We start from the raw sequence: 19,309 nt of genomic DNA on the forward strand, positions 1-19,309 counted from the left end.
CCCTCGCCACTGACGTAAAGACGTAGGATTTGATTTGAACCCACCGCTTTGATAACCTGATCAAAAACTCGTTTCTGATCCATGTTTAGCTTGCTTATCATTTCTGAAACGTCTACAGTTTCGACTTTCTCAGCAGCGTCTTTGAATTCTTTCATTGCACCTTCAGCCTCGATAGGTACGCAGCCGAGTGGTACAGTGTCGCTATTTTGTGAATTATCATTGTCTTTCGCATTATCTGCGAATTGTTTGTCAATCATTTCCTTCACATATTCCATACCTTTTTGTACCTCGGTTATGCGTTCGTGATATTCTAGTGCTTGTGCAAGTTCTAATTGCATTGACTGAAATGACTCAGCATAAGTATCGCACCCGTTGCGAAGTTCATCTACATCTCTCCATGGTTGAAAGAGTAGCAGCAAGGCGTAGAAATAACGTTCGGGTTGAATATTCACGTTATTTTTGTAGTGATTTACTAGGCATGGACGCTTACGCTTCTTTAAGTACAGCGACTTGCCCATCGTATAATATTCTACATCTTGACCTGTGGGCTCTACCTTAGTTATGTCGTACCATTGTACGAAATCGTAGAGGTTGGTAGCTTCCAATTCCTTTGGTCGTGCGGGATAATGCGTATCGACTAACGAATCACAAAATATTTCAGTGGAATCGGCCTCCAAGGCTTCGATTTCCTTACGAGATTTTACTTTTCTATTTCTGATTATGTTCACGTCAACCCACCTGATGGTAGTTTCCGGATCTGTGCGATACAAAGCGATTCCTAATAGAGTATCTGCGGCTTCAAGAGCTCCACACTCTCTGGGTGCGTTCGTTTATTCATCTAGTTCGCAGTAACTGCGTTAAAAGCGTTTTTTTATTCACTTACTGCGCAGACGCTACATTCGATGTTGGGTTCTTTTATTCAGTCCCTGCCGAAGTATCCTGAGTACTGCAGCAGGTACGCGAAGGGTACCTTCCGTGCCCGTTGCATCTGCAGATGTATGATGGCGCCATCCATGATTCGACCATAACCTCCGTTCTGTCAATACTCTCGGTTCAAACCGCAACTTGACTCAACTTCAAATTTGTGGTAAGTAGAAGTAAAACCATTTAAGATACGTAGATAGCTTGGCGTAACTATGTATTAATGTTAAAATAATTGTTTTATTGATAATAATTGTTATACATTACAACATAGTGCTCTATCAAAGCCAACACTTATGAGATGTAACAAATTAAAATCATGATCCGTGTATCTCAGGTACAAATTTCACGAATGAATTGTTATCTTAATTGTTACTTTTTCAGAAAACAGATGGAGGACGGAATCGCAGCTGCTGTGGCGCTTGTCATCGACATGCCTTTGGATCTGGATCTTGATGACTCCGAGGATTCCGACTGTGAAGATGCAATAGTACTTTTAGCGGTAGTGATAACTTTCAGCTTTCCTACAATGTGCTCTTGAACTTATGAGACTACGTTTGACAGACGAGTTACTAATTGTATTATGTCTGATCAATAAAATGATTATAACAACGATCAAAGGCTAAAATATATTTTCCCGGTATTGCATGTCGAGTCGTTAGAAAATGTTGCATATCAACACAAAGGGTCAACTGTCTGTCAGGTAAAAATGTTCGTCGATGATGTAATATTAAAACTGCAGATATTTTCCGCAGCAACTTATTCATCGAAACAAAATCGAAAAGGTCGTTAATTATATTGAAACATGCCGGCGGATGGATCGCGAAACCTTCCGATGTCATTTCCGATTGACTGTCCAAACATTTGAGGTAATTACTTTGTTTCCTTTCTTCCGCTCCTTTTTACATATATGTTTTCTTATCTTGCTTTTAAATTACAGGTCGTTTTGGACAAAGTATCTATTGCACTACGAGCAGGAGCCCGCAATGTAAATAACGGAAGAAGTTCGATACCTCCAGAAAAGAGTCTACTATTAACATTGTGGCTTTTAGCTACTCCAGACTCCTTTCGCTCTGTTGCTGATCGGTTTGGAACCACCAAGAGCGTAGCCCATCGTAACTTCTTACAGATCACGAAGATACTATCTCAACTAGCTGCGGAATATCTAAGATGGCCAACTATACCAGAACTCAGACGTGTGCGGATTCTGTTCGATAATTTGCGCCCTGATAATGGTTTTCCTGATATTATTGGCGCAGTGGATGGTACTCACATTGCCATTCGAGCTCCAATAATAGATCCAAAAAGTTATGTAAATAGGAAGAAATTTCACTCGATAATACTACAAGGTATATGTGACACAGAACTGTGTTTCATTGACGTATTTGTGGGTTGGCCAGGTTCATCACATGACAGTCGGGTATGGCGTAGAAGCCCCATTTGTCAGCAGATTGAAGAGAACGAAATCATTCCAGAAGGCACGCATCTAGTTGGGGATAGCGCATATCCTTTGCATAAATATTTGATGACACCTTACAAAGACAATGGACATCTCACTCGGAGGCAAAAAAACTACAATTATGAACTGTCCTCCAAGAGAGTTGTAATTGAACAAGCATTTGGACGCCTTAAAGGCAGATTTCGGCGGTTGAAATATTTAGATATGGCTTTAATGAATAAGATAAAAACTGTGGTGATCGCCGTCTGCGTTTTGCACAATATGTGCATCAAGTGCAATGATCCATGGGAAGAAGAAATGCCTGTGGAACCTGATAACAATGTGGATGATGGGGCCAATGATGGTGTTAATCACAACGAGGATGCCAGGACAAAACGTGACAATATAGCTAGAATGTTAGAGACACTATGAAGTCATCATCATCTGGTCTTGATGAATTCTTGGATGGTTTTATAAGTATTATATAGGCGCAGTTTTTCAGATACAGGTGAATAAGAGGTACATTTCCATTACTATAAATAAATATATTATATGAGTATTTTGTATCAAACAAAAGGGAACTTTAATTGTTATCAAAAATATTTTGTACTGGTTATAAATATAGCATTTATGAAAATGAAATTATTAGAATATTGGATAGAAATGTAACAAGAAAATAAAATGCATATGATCGATGACTAAAAACTAACTAAAATCACATTTGTTGAATGATCCTATTAATTACAAATTGTACTGAAAAAGGTAAGTATTTAGATAACTAGTTGTATCACAGACTTATTATACTGAGAACATTCCTGTATGGTGGGCAGTCCAGTTGCGCTACCGTGTCGGTACCTTAGGATGCAATCACTAAACACAAAAATTCTACGTGCGTGATCTTTGCTGGTGTAAGCAGTCAGGAGCCAGCGAAGATCACGCACGTAGAATTGTCGTGTGCCAGTAATTGTATCCTAAGTTACCGGCACGCTAGCGCAACCAGACTGGCCACTACAGGAATACTCTCGGTATACGTAATAGTTGTATTGTAACAATAGGAATATCCGACGTTGCTTTGGAATAGCTAGGTACACGTTAGGTAGGTACTAAATCGTAGGTACGTTTGGTAAAGACTTACTACTAATATCTTAGAAATTAGACGAATACGTACGCATGGGCCGATTCAACTTTCATCGTCAGAATCATTGCGTCGTTTCTTTGAACCTCTGATAGCCTCTGCCAGTGCCAGAATAGCATTTGTCCGGTTCTGTTCAATTTCTTTTTTTTCCTCCCACATCGATCGCTGTTGTGCTAGGGCCTTTTCCTTTTTTTCACCCAGCAGGTCTCTAATTTCATAAATAACGTCGCTCTTCCTCTTTCTATTTGTTTTTTTTTTTTTTTGCAAATTCCCTCTTAGAGTTGGTACAAGTTTTATTTTTAATTGTGTAGCCTCTTGTTCTTCATCATCTTTCACTGTAACGAAATATATTATTCATGGTCAAACCCCACTCAAGACTGCAGTAAAAAAATATGCCATACGTATTGCTAAAGACACACTTACCCTCGGAATCTATCGCTGTGTCTTCATCATTTTCCGAATTTTCCTTATCTGTGTTAATTATTGTGTCAGATTGGAATTGATTTTTATTGTTGTTAGATAATGATTTATTCACATTATTTATTTGGAGAGTGGAGCCCAATGTATTAGGTGGTGGCTCAACATTTCTTTTATCTCCAAGAACATCGTGCATTTTTTCAAAAAACTCCCACTCTATGGAACTTTCACCCGTTTTTGCGAGTTTGTCGACGTTTCGGTTATAGGTAACAAGCAAATTTTTCCATTTCGATTTCAACTCTTCACGGGTAACAGAATACCCATGTTGAGCAAAAATGGTTAATATCTTATCCCAATGTTTGTTGAATGATTTCTGTGTTTTCATGAACTCTGCATTTGCTTCCAGCCTCAATTCAATTAGAAGCATAGTTGTAGCATTTGACCATTTGAAATTTTGTGGTGCAGAATTGGATGACCCTTGGTCATTGCATGATGCTCGGCATGATGCCAATTGCAAACTCTCGTGGAACATACGTTGACATTCTGAATCTAAAATTTTGGTATTAAGAATAAATTTGACAAACTCACCTAATCTAGCCCTAGCCTGACTGAGAAAAAACATTCAAATACTGATTAATATTACGTTTTAACCATTCATAAGCTTGCTGTAAGTTGATAAATCGACACAAGTTTCTATTTTTACCCCGTCTACCTCCAGTGCGACTCTGACAAACATAAATTTGAATAGCTTGTCGTTGCTGATATATTAATGAAGCCACTCAACAAGAAATTTTATAGCAACTGCTTTTTTGATATTCTTATCAGTTTGATATGTACTTTCTCACCTTGTTTAGATATATTGGAAGATGCTCTTTCTTCCGTGGTGTTCAAAGTTAGAATTGGGATTGGGTTAGCTATTGAGGTAGGTAGCGAGGAAGGTAGTGAGGTAGGCAATTTCAGACCGAAGAACGCCTGAACTTCTGGTACATCTGGTACCAGCATCATAGTTTGTTCTGAAGGATAGTTTGTGTATTTCATTCGTCAATGGTACGTATGGCAAAGCACATGCAAGTAAAAAGACTATCTATTGATCTGCCTCAATAGGCAGTGAACAGCGTCGAGTATTAATACTCACACACGTCTAATTAAAAATACAACCAATTATGCTTTCAATAATTACTTACTTTCATTATTCCAGATAACCAGTTTATCTTGATCACGATGAGGCTGCCCATCGGTATCAGTACACAAAAAGTGTACGTCTGAATTTAGATTTAATCCGCTCATGATCCGAATCTGAACTGAATATACCGCGCAACGATATCCCGCGTAAATTTGATGGCGTGATGACGCTTTACCCAAGCCCAAACCCCTGCAGGATCCCCCATCTGCTTGCCGGCGCAGTAAACGTGTCCCAGCAGTTACAATAGGTAGCTGCGCAGTATACTGCGCAGCCAGTTGAAGCAGCGGGTTAGGTTGCCACTAAATAAACGAACGCACCCAACATGATTCAACATGCGCAAACCAAAATTCCATAGACGACTACACAGAGATTTCGTGGAATTTATGTCTTCGAAAGTCGTGTCTGAGTTGCTTTTTTCAGGCTTAACAACGTATTTGGTGACATACCGATTCAGGAGTGTAGATTTTTCTCCGATGAACTGAATGTCCATATTCCCTTCCCAGGCCGTAAGAATTGCCGGGTTGTAGTCGTTGATATTGGCTTCCTTTTCGGAGCGGGGCAGGTCATACAATCGGCTTTTAGACTTTAGCGTCCGTCTGCCAGCAATCGAAATGGCCACTTCTCGCATAACGAAATTATTCGTGATTGGTCTAGAAAACCCGAAACGACACACTTTTCCAATTTTGCCATTTTTGTTTGCTTTACTTCGCAAACAATAGGAATTATGTGTATGCCGTTGATGTGTATTAACACGACGATGGAGGTTTGGTGAAACATTTTTAGATGGCATTCTGCAAGTAGCATATTTGAGAATGAAGTTTGCTACTTCTTGATTGAAAGACGTTCCAAGAATCGGAGCGTCTTTGATCCAGATCATTAAATGAAAATGCTGCGTTCCTCTACCTTGGTATTCTCGCCTCCAGAAGAAATGCGTTCCTTCCCCAATGAGTTTATCTGGAGAACATATGAAATCGAGCATAGCCTTGAACTTATTTTCGATAAATCTGGATGCAGACACTGGATCAGAGGCCACCAACTGACCAGGTGACATCTTTGCGGCGGAGGAGCCTCCGACTTCGCGTAGATATTCTGTCATATCCGACCACAACCATTCGCTTGGACTTAATGTGAGGAACCATGTCGCCGGTCCGTGATTATATATCATGCAGGATACGTCATTTCTTGGCCTACTCCAATATATTACGCAGTCTTGCAAATATAGCATTCAAATTTTCTTCCAACTCTTCCTTGGAAAGCTTACTCAAATAACTTGCTGCGGTAAATCGCTCCTTTGGATTAATGATATTTAATTTGTGATAAATACCTCCGCTTAGTTGTCTGTTGTTAGCATCGTTCAATAGATAGAAAAGGTATTGTTGATCGGTTTTGAATTGTGAATGCTTTGACATAAGTCTCGATTTGATAAATTCGAAATGAGTAAGACCTTTTGGTCTATCTTCGTGTTGTCCGTTGCAACCGTAAGGATATAAGTGCGGAAAACATTGCAAGTCCAGTGTTTTTTCACGGTTATTTCATAGCACGTCGTGAATTCTCAACATTTGATAGAGATTTGTCGCCGTTTCATTTTCTTTTTTTTCGTACATCGGATATATAGTAAACTGTTCGTACAGCGCATCCGATGCCGAAGCCTGAGTGAGTAACGCTGTACGCTCGTCAGCTTCTATTTCATCGTGAATCTCGTTTTTTTCGACTAAAGGATCGTCTTCGTGATCAGAAACTGTGTTTGTATCTCGATTGTCTTGTATCTGGAATTCCACTTCTTTTACATGGGCCAGCAGAAGATCAGCTGATGCTGGCAGCTCGATCTTCGAATACTGAGGATTATTCGCTTTGAGCCAGACTAACGCTTTCCACACTTTATTCATATCGACTAGTTGTTTCCAAACCAATTTTGATTTTGTTGGGATACCACGAACCAGGATGTAAGATTCGTGTTCGAGATTAATTGGATCCGTTTGCCGGCAAACTTTTTTCAAAGTTTCTTCGAGAGGCAGGGGCAAATAAAATGTTCTGCCCTTAAATTTTTGCACCATCTCTCTGTGAGGTAAATTTTTGTTTGCCACGGTGCCCATTCTTTGAATAGTTTGGAATGCCTTGGCTCTCTGAATCACAATTCGCTCGTAGTCATTTAAGCACGATATAACTTCAGGTACCGACTCGGTAGCGAGTTTATTCAATATGCATTTCGGTGGCATATTGTCTTGGCGAAGCTTTGGGAGACAGTAATTGCAAACATAATCGCAATCGTTACCTCGAGCTGCGACGTGTTGCATCAATTCTGCCCATAAGAGACTAGTCATAGGTTTCCTGAATTTCTGAACGTTCGTGACCTCTCTTTGGAAACAGAGTTTTTCGCAGGATACACATACGTACCGCGGAGTATCAATAGATCGCTTTGTTAATGTTTTAAACGCGATAATGTACTTGGATTTTATATTTTCTTTGTTGAGATCTAGTTCCTGTGTAACATTACTTGCGATCGTATTTGCTTTGCGTTGGGCAAATTATGAGGTTTCTTTCAGTTTCGTTACGTCACCTTCGTCTAGAGCTTTGTCTATGGTGAGTATTTTCTCGAAACAGTTCACTGATTTGCATACTAACCGTTGTATGTATCGCACCGAAGGGAAATGTGGTGCTAATACCTGGACAGGTAAAAATATTGATTTGCAGATGGCGTCATCCATGTAACATACTTGTGAATGACCCAACTTAACGTCCACGTGTTTTACCGTACAATCCAATTGCACAATGAATTTATGAAAATTTCTCATCGTGCACGTCAATATGATTTGCAGAAAACTAACGTACTTGGTCAGTTGATGTATATCTTGAGTTTTACACGTGTTACCGCGAAGCCAACTTTTTTTCACGCTTTTTAATTTTTTCGTTGTATCGACCAATGGTAAGATATTTACTGCTTGCCCCGTTCGGTTGATTATGATTGAGTCTGATAATTGAACACTCCTGTATGCAGCTTCTGCAAAATAGGGTTCACCAGAAGCAATATGTTTGGATGGACCGCATATAGCATCTAGCTTATCCTCAATACTGTGATCGGGACATTCGGCAGCTTTTGTTGAAACAATTTGCGCCTGCTTCTGGACGATCAGTAATTTTTTTTTCAACATAATGATGTTACATTCTCTCTCATGGAGACACCAATTTATTATGGATTCTGCTTTTAACCTGCTCTCGATTTTGCATTGTTCACTTATTCTTGGTAAGATCTTTGCTACATATTTCTCTTTGGATTGCCTTACTGCCTTCGAGTTTGTCGCTCGGATGAGACGATATTTCGTAAGGATTCTGCTAGCGACACTCATTTTTTGCCTCACGTTATCATTTTTTTTGGTTCGTATGTAGTAAAATTTATTATATTGCATCTGCAAATCGCGACGGCGTAAATAATTAGCTCTCAGTCCCGCGCGTTCTCTTTCTGTTTGGGCAGCGTACCGTTTACGGAGCCGTTCACGTTCTTTCTCAATGTTGGACATATAACGTTTACGTTTCAGAGTTCGCTGATGATCAATGCCAAGCAGATATCTATTTTTTTTCTAGCAAGGCGTTTTTCTTTATCCAAGACATCACGGTCTCGCTGTCGAGCCCTCAGCTTTTCATTATTCGAATGATAACATTTTCTATTTTGTTCTCTACGTTTTTGAAGGTCTGAAATACGCTCATCGACGAACGTTTGTTCTTGATGATCATGAGTCTGATCATTTTCAACCGACAATACGTGTCCTAATCTATTGCTATCATGTGGTTCCACTGGGGACTTATCTGAGGGTATATTTTTCTGAATCGATTTCCGTGGCTTATCATCATCATCTTGTTCAATATTATCGTCATCATTATTATTATTCACATCCTTTTGCGGTGGATGGGTATTTTTTTTTGACGGTGCTTTATTTCTGATCTGTGCTATCTCGTCCGATAAAGTTCTCTTTTTACTTTGTTCTACACATTGTCCCCCGACATCTTCGCCAGGTGCCTGACGTTTTCTAGAGGAACCAATGTTTACCGAAACAATATTTCTTTTCTTGTTGATGCATGGGAAGTTTTCCATAAGGTTGCTTTCGAATATTTTTAGCAGATGTGTTCGCATCTGAGAGATATCGTAATTTTTTCTTGATGGCTTCTGACCATTAATAAGCAATATCGCAAATGCAATAGCAAAGACTCCGCAGTCGGATGCATTACTTTGCTGTTGGACTTGAGGGAATTCGATACGTTTGCTCTGAAACTGATAGAAAGGAAACAGTTTTTTCAAGTATATCTTATGGTGCTCATAAAGAGTCTTTCTGTTTAATGAATCGTATATGCATAGCGATTTGCCGTCGAAATAACTGCATACCCAGTGCCCGTCTAATCCTGTATTACCGCTATGCAGTATTTGCACATGCTTTACCTTCGATGAAACTGGCTCAATTGTGTCCGGCATTCGAACTCTCCACGTTTCTTGGGGTAAATATGACGAACATTTTTTGACGATATGACTAAAATGATCCATGTGCAGGTCAGTCAACCACCCACCTGATGTTATTATGTCTTCGGACGTAGCATCCAAATGCGGTGTAGGGCGAACCGCGCTCTTTTGATTTTCAAGAGATATCTTCTCTCTATTTTTATTAACAGAAGGATCTTGTGTTGTGAGACAAGTCTTATCATTAACTAACTGATCGTCATTGCGATTAAGAACGGGAAGAACAGTTACCAATACCGATTCATGCGGTTTGTTGCCTTGTTTTGCTGATTGTTCAGTACGTCCTTTTTTTACGCTGTTTCGCGAATCGTTCCGCAGCTTTTTATTTTGCCTAACCCCATTTGTCAAGCGATTGATTTCACGTGGCATTTGAGGTTTGGGAGAAGAGACGACCTTGACCGCCGAAGCGCTATTTATTCCGTCCACGTATGGAAACTGTTGGATTGCATTGTTTTTGAATAATTTTAACAAATGTGCTCGCATAAGGGTTGCATGATATGTTACCTGATCAGGTTTTTCCCCATATATAAGAGAAATGGCGAAAGCAATCGCAAATACTCCACAATCAGACCCATTGGGCTGTCGCTGTACTGTAGGAAATTGTACAGGATTCTGGTGGAAGTTATAGAATGGAAACAACGCCCTTAAATATATTTCGTGGTCCTTGTGGAGCACCTTTGAATTCATAGAATCGTATATGTATATCGATTTTGTATCGTAGTAACTACAAACCCAGTGTTGCGCTCCGTGCGTGCCACTGTGCAAAATTTGCACATGCTTGGTGGTAGGTGATACAGGTTTTATTGTACCTGGCATCTGTACCCGCCACGTCTCCTGAGGTGCATATTCTGAAAATTCTTTCAGAAGCATTAAAAAATGATCCATATGATCATCATACAGCCATTCGCCAGATTCAATGACATTTAGTAGCCTGTCGTTAACAACTGGTATCTGCAAACTGACCATGATTGCGAGTTGGTTAATCGTTTAGTTCAAAGTCCTCTATCTCTTTGTATTGTGCGTAAAGCAGCAATATGTTGCGCGTAAAGCAGCAATGCGTTGTTTGCAGAGCAACAACTGATCTAATTGCGTAAAGCAGCAGATTGTGGCGCTTAGAGCAGCCTTTCTCGAAATCTTGAGATTTCTAGAGATGGAGGACGTCCTAACCTAACTAACCTATTTATCCTAACGCACCTAATTATTAATAGACCCACGCGATCTAGCCTAGCTAATCCCTTACTAATGCAGATGCACTTGTTACAATCAATAGGGTGTGGGTTGTTCTGTCGCGACTCTAACTCTGAAAATTATTCAAACTTTATGAAAACAACGTAATCTAAAAGTGCACTCTACAACCTCAGCTACGAAATTAAAGCTGTCATCGAGAGCGAACCATGATATATTGGATTCCGATAGCGCGAGATCTCATTCGTAACTGTATGTATGTACATACCTACGGTGAACGAGACACTTGCCATTGGTCGGAGACTAGGGAATTTACGCTCAGTGCTGATTTCGAACAATGTCGGCTACATTCCGATATTAGTTGTAAGCGCTGGGATTCACTAACTTTTCGGTACGGTTGGACCGAGCGGTACGGTACCGAAGGCCAATCAGACTTGCCAGCAGAGGATGTATGTCTTTTGAATTTCGATTGAGCGGGATCCGATTCCCAACCTAACCTAAACCCTTCCTAACGCACTCGTCATTGGTCGAGGAAACGAGGAAACGAGGACTAGGGACTGTGACCCGGTGCTAGGCACCTTAAATTTCAAACAATATTGTATGTATCGTACTACCGCACTTTGGTGTTACGTTGTTGTCAATTTATCAAATAAATAACGAATGAATTGTTCTTTGATTTGACTTATAAGATGTTTATATCAAGAGACTCGGTAGATTACATATATTACGGTTTACAAGTTACACATTTGGTACTCCTCCTTGCTCGCCACCTCCTCGCTCGCCACCTCCTCGCTCGCCACCTCCTCGGCCGCCCCGTTTATAGGGATGGCTTAGCCTTATTAGATTCAATATTAATCTGCTGGCCATCCCTTCTCGCTGCCGGGAGGTGCTCCACTTCCCGGCACGAGTTCCCCTCTGGGTGTTGTTTTCTATAACAGATTTAATGAAATTAACTGAAGATAGCGTATCATCTCGGAAGAGATGCGAACAACACCTCAGGTGGTGATTTCTATGATAGATTTAATGAAATTAACTGAAGATAGTGTATCATTGAGGAAGAGATGCGGACAACACCTCAGGTGGTGTAACCCACCAGATGAGACGATCGGAATCCCACCAGATAAATTAACTCGAATGTTATCTTACGTACCCTTCACATTTCCCAGAGGGTTTGCCTCGGGCACCCCAGGGACCTCGAGGGCTCCTGGGGCCGGGGCAGCCTCCTGCACCCTGGCAGCCTCGGCGGCCTCGGCGGCCTCCCACACCCTCGCGGCCTCCCGCACCCTCGCGGCCTCCGCGGCCTCCCGCACCCTGGCAGCCTCAACTTGAATTGAAAAATTATTTTACCGTCATTAAATAATTATTATAGACGGTTAACCGTCATTATTAGCGTACGACTAATTCGGAGTTCGATCACATTCGCAGCAACTTGAAAGCATTGCACCAAAGTAAGGACTATTTTTTTTGTTGAATCTTATCCACCATCAATGAATGCAAGAAGAAATGCAGATCGAGTGGATAACAATAAATGCCGACTGTTCTATAGGACACTGAATAAATTGAGACAAATTACATGCATACCTTGTTCACGGCCTTCTCTGCTTGCTGCTGAGTGTAGCTGGCCTCCGCTGAGCACGCGGTCGAGCTGGCCAGCTACACTCAGCAGCTCGTCGTCGTCCTCCCACGCCAATATTTCTTCTTCCATCTGAAAATTAACAATACACGTTAGCTTTTCGACTAATTATTGAACACAAAGTGCATGAATTTCTTCCGTAAAATAAATAAATGAACTCACACTTTCAGGCAATTGATGGGTCTGATGCGTCTCTTCTGTCATTTTATATATTATTCATGCATGCAATTAAGAACTTCCGCCTCCGATTCCACAGCCTTCTGTTTGTTGCAATAGCCTTGCACTTCCGTTTTTTTGAAACACGAACTCTTGCAGTTTGATCGACTAATAAGACGATGCTCGTTGTAAAATATTTTGTTAATAAAAAGGAGTTTTTCTCCATCAGAAAGACATTACCGCGTTTAATAGATATTTTTGCATAAAGGATGCAACTGGAATGATGTTGATCATCAGTGTATTTCGTTTGATCCCGCAAACAGAGGTCACCTTCTCGTAATTTTATTTTTCATGTCTGAAATTTCGCCTCTGGGTCACATTCACTTGCTGGACGGATCGGTGAATTTGATTTTCCAGTAGCAGACCAATTGCTTTCGGAGATTCGTATTCGAGTTTTTCTATGGATGCCGATCAAATCCGATGATCCATGGTGCGATTCCAAATTAACGCCTATTATTATATACTGAATGTACGTACGAGCTCGTCACCCTGCGATAAATCCCGAGGATCTATTTTGGGCAATTGGATGGTGTTGTGACATCACAAGAATTGCATGTTATTTAGTATCGAACGGTCCAACCTGTTGATGGTCGATGGGTCCTTTCAGCTAACACGACAGCCAAATTTTGGTTCGGACAGGTTCAAAAGTTGAGAGCATGACGCACAGATGTTGATGGTCTCTTTTATATTTTGAGTCAACCATGTTTGTGCCAGAATTCCCAATTTGATGCGTTGAAGATGTTGCGACACTTTTGGACAATGTTTAATTTTTACATTCAACGCTGCAAGAATAGGGTGAACATCTGACATTCGATCCTCCACCTGAAAAATGTTGACCTTCTGATGGTGACCCAACCCACAGTACTCGAAGATTGGGAAACCCTCCAACAGACGTTGAATTTCTTATTTCATAGCACGAACGTAGATTTAGTAAATGAACGCACGTGATGTTTTTTTCTCTTTAGTTTGCTCTACTTGTTCTTTTGATCCTAACAAGATTTGCAGGTAGCCACAGCTGTCTCTGGATTGATCATTTGCCGCAAGGAATCTCACTGGTCATTTGATTTAATAACAGATTATGACACACATCTTTGGTTGTCACATCCGATTACGGTGTTTCCTTGAACGTTTGTCAAACGTGAAGATCATCATAACGACTCAAAATATTTTAATAGTTATCTGTTGCATCGTGACATTCACTACTGCATAGTCTATCTCATGCAACATGAGATTTTCAATGTAATCAATCTGTGCGGAACACTGTTATGTTGCATAACATGTATTTTTGCGGTCTTCTGAACTTCAACTCCAGTTACTTGTCCGAATCTGAATTTGCCAGGTGACCTTGACTGCTGCTGTATTGCTGAATTATGATTTAGAACCAGACACATGACAGGTTGAGTAACGAATCCATTTTCTGACTCCTGCTCCAATTGAGTAGGGACATGTTTCGATTTGTATTTGGCTTCTGTTATTCGATGCTTTTGTTTTCAGAAGATGATCAAAGTTGGCATTTGAATTTTTAAAAGATGCAGTAGTGATATGGTAACTGTTCTACCCGCACTAAATTCTCAGATTGATACTACATGAGAAGTGACTCCATCAACTTTTCACTGAGCAAGTATTCAGGGGCAGCCGTATAAGGATACAGTAAATAATACATATTGTTCTTATGACTTCCCCTAACCTTGAGGAGACTACAAGGACAGCTGTGACAATTACAATGCAATGATACCATAAATGAAACTAACATTGATAGTGTCTTTTATTGCGAATGTCTTTCTTTTACCATGGACTGTGATCACTGGTATCATCCTATAGATCAATTGTTATGATGCTTTTTACGTACGACGAAAAATCTTATGAAAAATACTCTATTTAAATGCGCATTTCACACTTATATATCGTTGACATTAGCTCATGATAGATGGTGTTCTTAATACTAACATAGATTACGTATACAAACACTGAGTCCACGAATCTTCACACGAATTTCACAATTTGCATTTCATTCTCTTCACTAAGAACGTTAATCGATGCACCATTTTCAGCGTGACGCATTGACGTATATGCTAATATATTGTAACGCATGAGCATTTGAAAAATATGCTTGATTGACCGCAATCTAAGGTCCCTTGGTAACAACGAGACGGCGATCAGCCATCGGTAATGAATGAGGGTTTCAGGAATCGTCCACTATTGCATTCAGCCACAGCTTAGATCGGCGCGTACATTTGTAGAAGTATTTTGTAAAGTGCCAGAAAAAAGACTGTCTTCTTTCATGTAACGTGGAAGGGAGCTCCGGATTTTTCATCTTCGGTTTGTTTAAGGGTGCAGGAACTCTTGGTTTGCGGTATTAGAACGGGAACCGATTCTTCCATCGATATTAGTATGCTGGTAGGAAGGAGGATGGTGTTAGTCATTACGGATTTGTACAAGGGTTTGAGAGAGTGATGAACGTCATACTTGAGTCACATTCGGCGACCAGAACTCGATCTAGCTATTGAAGCAAGATTCTTGTCAAAGAAACCTACGTTTTGGAGAGTTGTTTACCTTTCGATTCGCTACAGCTCTCGTCCCCTAGTGGGATCGCGTTTGGAAAGAATTTTCGTGAGTGTTGTGCCAGGAGAAAGACTAGTTGGTTTCGGGTGATGTGGAAGGGAGCTCCGGATTTTTCATCGTCAATTTGCTCGAAGATGGTCTCTGGAAAGGAACTCTTGGACTGAAGCAATAGAACAAGTGCTGATGAATCTTTCAAAATCAGTATGCTTCTAGGACAAAGGAATGTGTTAGTTATGATGAAGCGATATGGTAAGTACCAATGGCAGGCAAACGTCATAGTTGGCTTACTGACAACTGCCGGGTGCGTGGCCAGTAAGTGATTTGACTGCAGTTGACGACACACCTCATTGGACGTAAACCTTCTTTGTTTTGAAAAGTCTTCCACGCGTTTCGGTCATTTTGAACTTTTGTCGGCGAGTAGGATTGGAGAGGAGCTTTCCGTTTGTGAAGTCCCAGAAGAGGAACCGAATTCTTTCGTGACTCTACATGGAAAGAGCCAAAGAATTTGTTGACTTCATTTCACCTGTGGAAGTAGGATCCATTGATTCGTCGTATTAGGACAAATACTGCTGCATCCTTCGGTATCGAGATGCTTGTGGTGGAAAGGAAAGTGTTAATTGCGTTGATACGGCACAGCAGGTACATTAGGGAGGCATTGGTTATGATTGACTTGTATACAACTTTGGGGGAGGTAGGTTGGATTTTGTCACCTGCAACTTGTAATGACGAACAGTATCAGCGGGAGACCTCCATCTTGGATAGTTTTTCTCTCTCTGATTTTGTTACAGGTTTCATAGCCGAGTAGGATTGGAAAGGAACCCCAAGTTTGTGGCGTGCCAGGAGGGAAAGCATCCTTTTGTGATATCTGGGTAGTAGTGTTGGATCGTTCGGCGTTGGTTTTCCTGTAGGAATAGGAACCCTCGATTTGTGTCATTGGAGCAGAAACTGCTGTATTTTGCGATATCCGTATGCTTGTGGAACAAGAGGAAATGCTGGTTGTTTTGATTCGAGACAGTGGGTACGTTGGAATACGTTAGAAACTCAAAGTTTATGATTGACTCGCACCCATGCTGTTTGTTACTCACGTGATTGCTTCGCGAATTGGACGAACTTGAGCACCTTGCATAGCATCAATCGATTCATCTGTTTTACGATATATTGAAAATTTTATAAGGCAATCACTGTCGGTAGCGATTACCGATGATTCGACGAGCTTTGTCCTTCTAACCTCACAAGCGGACGACGAGCTGGTGAGTGAACACCCGATATTTCGATCATCGATCAAGTCGACAAACATGTCGCACTATTCAGAGTTTTATTACCAAGATTATTTATGTTCGTTCATGGAACTAAGAGTGCTATCACAAGGGCATGTAAAATACAACACACATCCCAGCAATGACGATTCCGTCACTTCTATTCTGTGCCGCCATTGTGTTGACTTGCCACTAGACGGGCTCCGATATCAGCTGCCAGCGCGGCAAGCGGTAGCCATGAGAGCGCCGCTTTTCTGGGACCCAATCACAGTATAGGGAATAACCACACCCGCGGTTTCTCTTCTACAGAATTATGTTGGAATGGTTTTGGATATAGCTGGCTGTACGATGACGACGGTGGTGAATCCGATCGAAACGACCTACCGGTGATCAAAGATTATCATATCCCAGCTCTCCGACCACTGACGTTATTGAAATTACACTTAAATGACAGCTCGTCCGCGATTCATATAGCGAAAGTGCATCCAAAGTTCCCGAAATGCTTTTGATTTAGGAAATACCTAATAAAACAGTCGGCCCTACAGCGCTTTTCCTATCCCCTAGCAGTAAAGATACTCGGTAGTCCGCCCGTTCTTTTGAATGTACTTGGCGCGAGACTCTACCGAGACTCTTGATAGTACGAGATCAAAGATTTAGCGAGGTCTACACCGCAGGCGCTGCCTTGCTGCGCACAAATACGCTAACTACAATTTAACGTGGAGATCAACTATCAATTACTCAAATTACAAATTCCCAATACAAATTACAATACTCGAAAATTACAATACTCGAAAATTACGCTGATTCTCCACGGCTACTTCTACGCCTGCAATACTCTCGAAAACGTGACAGTGATTCTAAATTCATGCGTCGCGATCGATCACATGGCAAATACTCAAGATTACCTCGCAACTATATCACATAGCGAATATAGCCAGGAATACGCAATATGAAGCAGCGAAATACAAAATAGCAAAATATCCAATATCAAAATACCAAATAGCAAAATACACAATGATCAAAAGAGCAAAAGCTTCTAATCCAAATGTTATCTCAGATTATAGCTTTTAAGAGCGGAAAAGCAAAGGCGTCAGCCAGTCACGAATTAACACATTCCAAATTATCCAAATAATCAAAAATTGTCGCGACCTGGTCGTGCGCAAAAGAGACTCAAAATACAAAATTATGCGACGGTAGGGCTTTCTGGGCCAACAACCGCGTGGTAACACCCAAAAATGACCAGGCCTGACCCAATACGTCACATTTTAGGGTTAATTCGTGGCTTCACAGTAAGAAAGTGTAACATTGATAATATGAATGAATAACAAAAAATTGTATACAGATGAAATTGTTTGAGAAAATGTATCAATTGAAAGTTTTTTAATAAATCGTGGTAAAAAAATATAAAATAATGAATGAATCAACATGAATTGTATAACGTGTATAAAATAAAAATATGAAAATTAAAGAAAATAATAAATATGACTGTACTCAAATAATTAAAAATTCGACGATGCCAATAGGTCATATAAAGAGTGACATGAAAATATCAAAATAAAAGAATAAGTATACGTACGAATTTATCTAACAAAACAAAGATCAACATAATCGGCCTACAAAAGAATGATAAATACATGTAAAATAACTGAAAGACAACACAAGAATGAGATGGAAGAATGAAAATGAAAATGATTAGTAAAATTTCGAAAGTGATGATATCGTGACCGTTTTAAAATGGCGTTGTCAATCCTCAGCTAGTTCGTCATCCAAGATCTTCCTCCTTTTCCAAGCCTTTAGGTATTATATAGATTTGTTCAGTCCGTGATATTGAGATGCAGGCTCCAGGTAGCAAACATGCTCGAAGTATTCGAATTTTATTTTTAAGAAGAAATGTAAAGATGACAAATGTATGCTGTGTATGTGTGATGTATATCGAAGAATGTGGTACAGAATTATGTATATTGAGGTGATCACCGATCTCGAGGAAGTCCTTTCAAATTATGTTCCTTCTTGCCTTGTACCTCTTATTACTCCCACTCTTCGCTCTCTGATCCTCAATTCCCCTTCCTACATTCTGTCGATCATTTGATAATTCGTTACAAAAGTAAGGCTTACCTCAGCGATAGAAGAAAAAGAAGAACGATAGATTAGAAAATAAAGGGGAGAAAAAGCATTAAATGACTTCAAGAAAACTGTAGGGGGGCTTTAGGGGAGCGATACGATGATCGATGATTCCGTGTAGCCGGGTCGACGGTCAGACGTAGAAGAGAGGGATCCTTCGATTCGTCCTGCCGCATATCGATATTCTGGGGGGAGTAGCTTCCGATGTTTGATTGGTCGCTTGGATCACTCCAGCGACACCTTAGCTGCGCTGACTGCGCAGGATGAACTGGATGACTACTGCTTCAGACTGCACGGACCCTGCTGTACCCTGATGCTTCCCTCGTTATTCGCTGGGTGTCACTCTCGGAACCACCGCCGCCTTGGAGTAGCCCCCCAACCCTGGGCCCACACGTGACCTCGCTAGCTGGGGGTTATTTGGCTTCGGTGCGACGACCTTCACTTTGGATCCTCGCCGGACCGCACCAGGATCGGCGTAGGAGGTCACCTGAACCCCGCTCCCGCAATTCTGCTGCTCCTTGGGGTGAATGATGTAGCCGGGGCCTTTCTGGGGCAACCGCGGAGTCAACACGGTGTCCGGAGGGTGGTTATTGTTGAGGTGGTTCGGCGCCTGGCCGAGAAGTCGGGATGGTAGGAGGCTCTACTGTGGAGTTCATCTCACGGCCTTATACGCTGCCATCCGGCATCCACGGAGTTGGTGCGATACGATAGTTGGGGGAATATGCAGCAGTGGAAAAG

The 19,309-nt window shown here is 41.0% G+C and overlaps 3 protein-coding genes across 4 annotated transcripts; 1 reads left to right on the forward strand and 2 right to left on the reverse strand.

Annotated features, from left to right (window-relative positions):
- The first annotated feature begins 946 nt into the window (after window positions 1-946).
- Window positions 947-2,618, forward strand: LOC125501089 (putative nuclease HARBI1). Its single transcript, XM_048655987.1, has 4 exons — window positions 947-1,087; window positions 1,306-1,790; window positions 1,862-2,233; window positions 2,322-2,618. The coding sequence occupies exons 2-4, from the start codon at window positions 1,737-1,739 to the stop codon at window positions 2,409-2,411; spliced, it is 516 nt and encodes a 171-aa protein (XP_048511944.1). The 5' UTR covers window positions 947-1,087; window positions 1,306-1,736; the 3' UTR covers window positions 2,412-2,618.
- A 13-nt stretch (window positions 2,619-2,631) lies between these two features.
- On the reverse strand, window positions 2,632-5,408 carry LOC125500953. 2 transcript variants are annotated; one of them, XM_048655202.1, is made up of 3 exons: window positions 5,096-5,408; window positions 3,918-4,460; window positions 2,632-3,829 (listed from the first exon to the last, which is right to left on the reverse strand). In XM_048655202.1, exons 1-3 carry the CDS (start codon window positions 5,196-5,198, stop codon window positions 3,540-3,542), a joined length of 936 nt encoding a protein of 311 aa, XP_048511159.1. In that variant the 5' UTR covers window positions 5,199-5,408; the 3' UTR covers window positions 2,632-3,539. The 2 variants fall into 2 exon arrangements, with proteins under 2 accessions (XP_048511159.1, XP_048511156.1); XM_048655199.1 differs by having other exon boundaries at window positions 4,757-5,408.
- A 6,104-nt stretch (window positions 5,409-11,512) lies between these two features.
- LOC125501090 lies at window positions 11,513-12,620 on the reverse strand. Its single transcript, XM_048655988.1, has 4 exons — window positions 12,579-12,620; window positions 12,365-12,488; window positions 11,934-12,107; window positions 11,513-11,712 (listed from the first exon to the last, which is right to left on the reverse strand). Exons 1-4 carry the CDS (start codon window positions 12,618-12,620, stop codon window positions 11,522-11,524), a joined length of 531 nt encoding a protein of 176 aa, XP_048511945.1. The 3' UTR covers window positions 11,513-11,521.
- Window positions 12,621-19,309: the final 6,689 nt, after the last annotated feature.

This window comes from Athalia rosae, chromosome 5 (assembly GCF_917208135.1).
Source record: "Athalia rosae chromosome 5, iyAthRosa1.1, whole genome shotgun sequence".
NCBI classification, from domain to species: Eukaryota; Metazoa; Arthropoda; class Insecta; order Hymenoptera; family Athaliidae; genus Athalia; species Athalia rosae.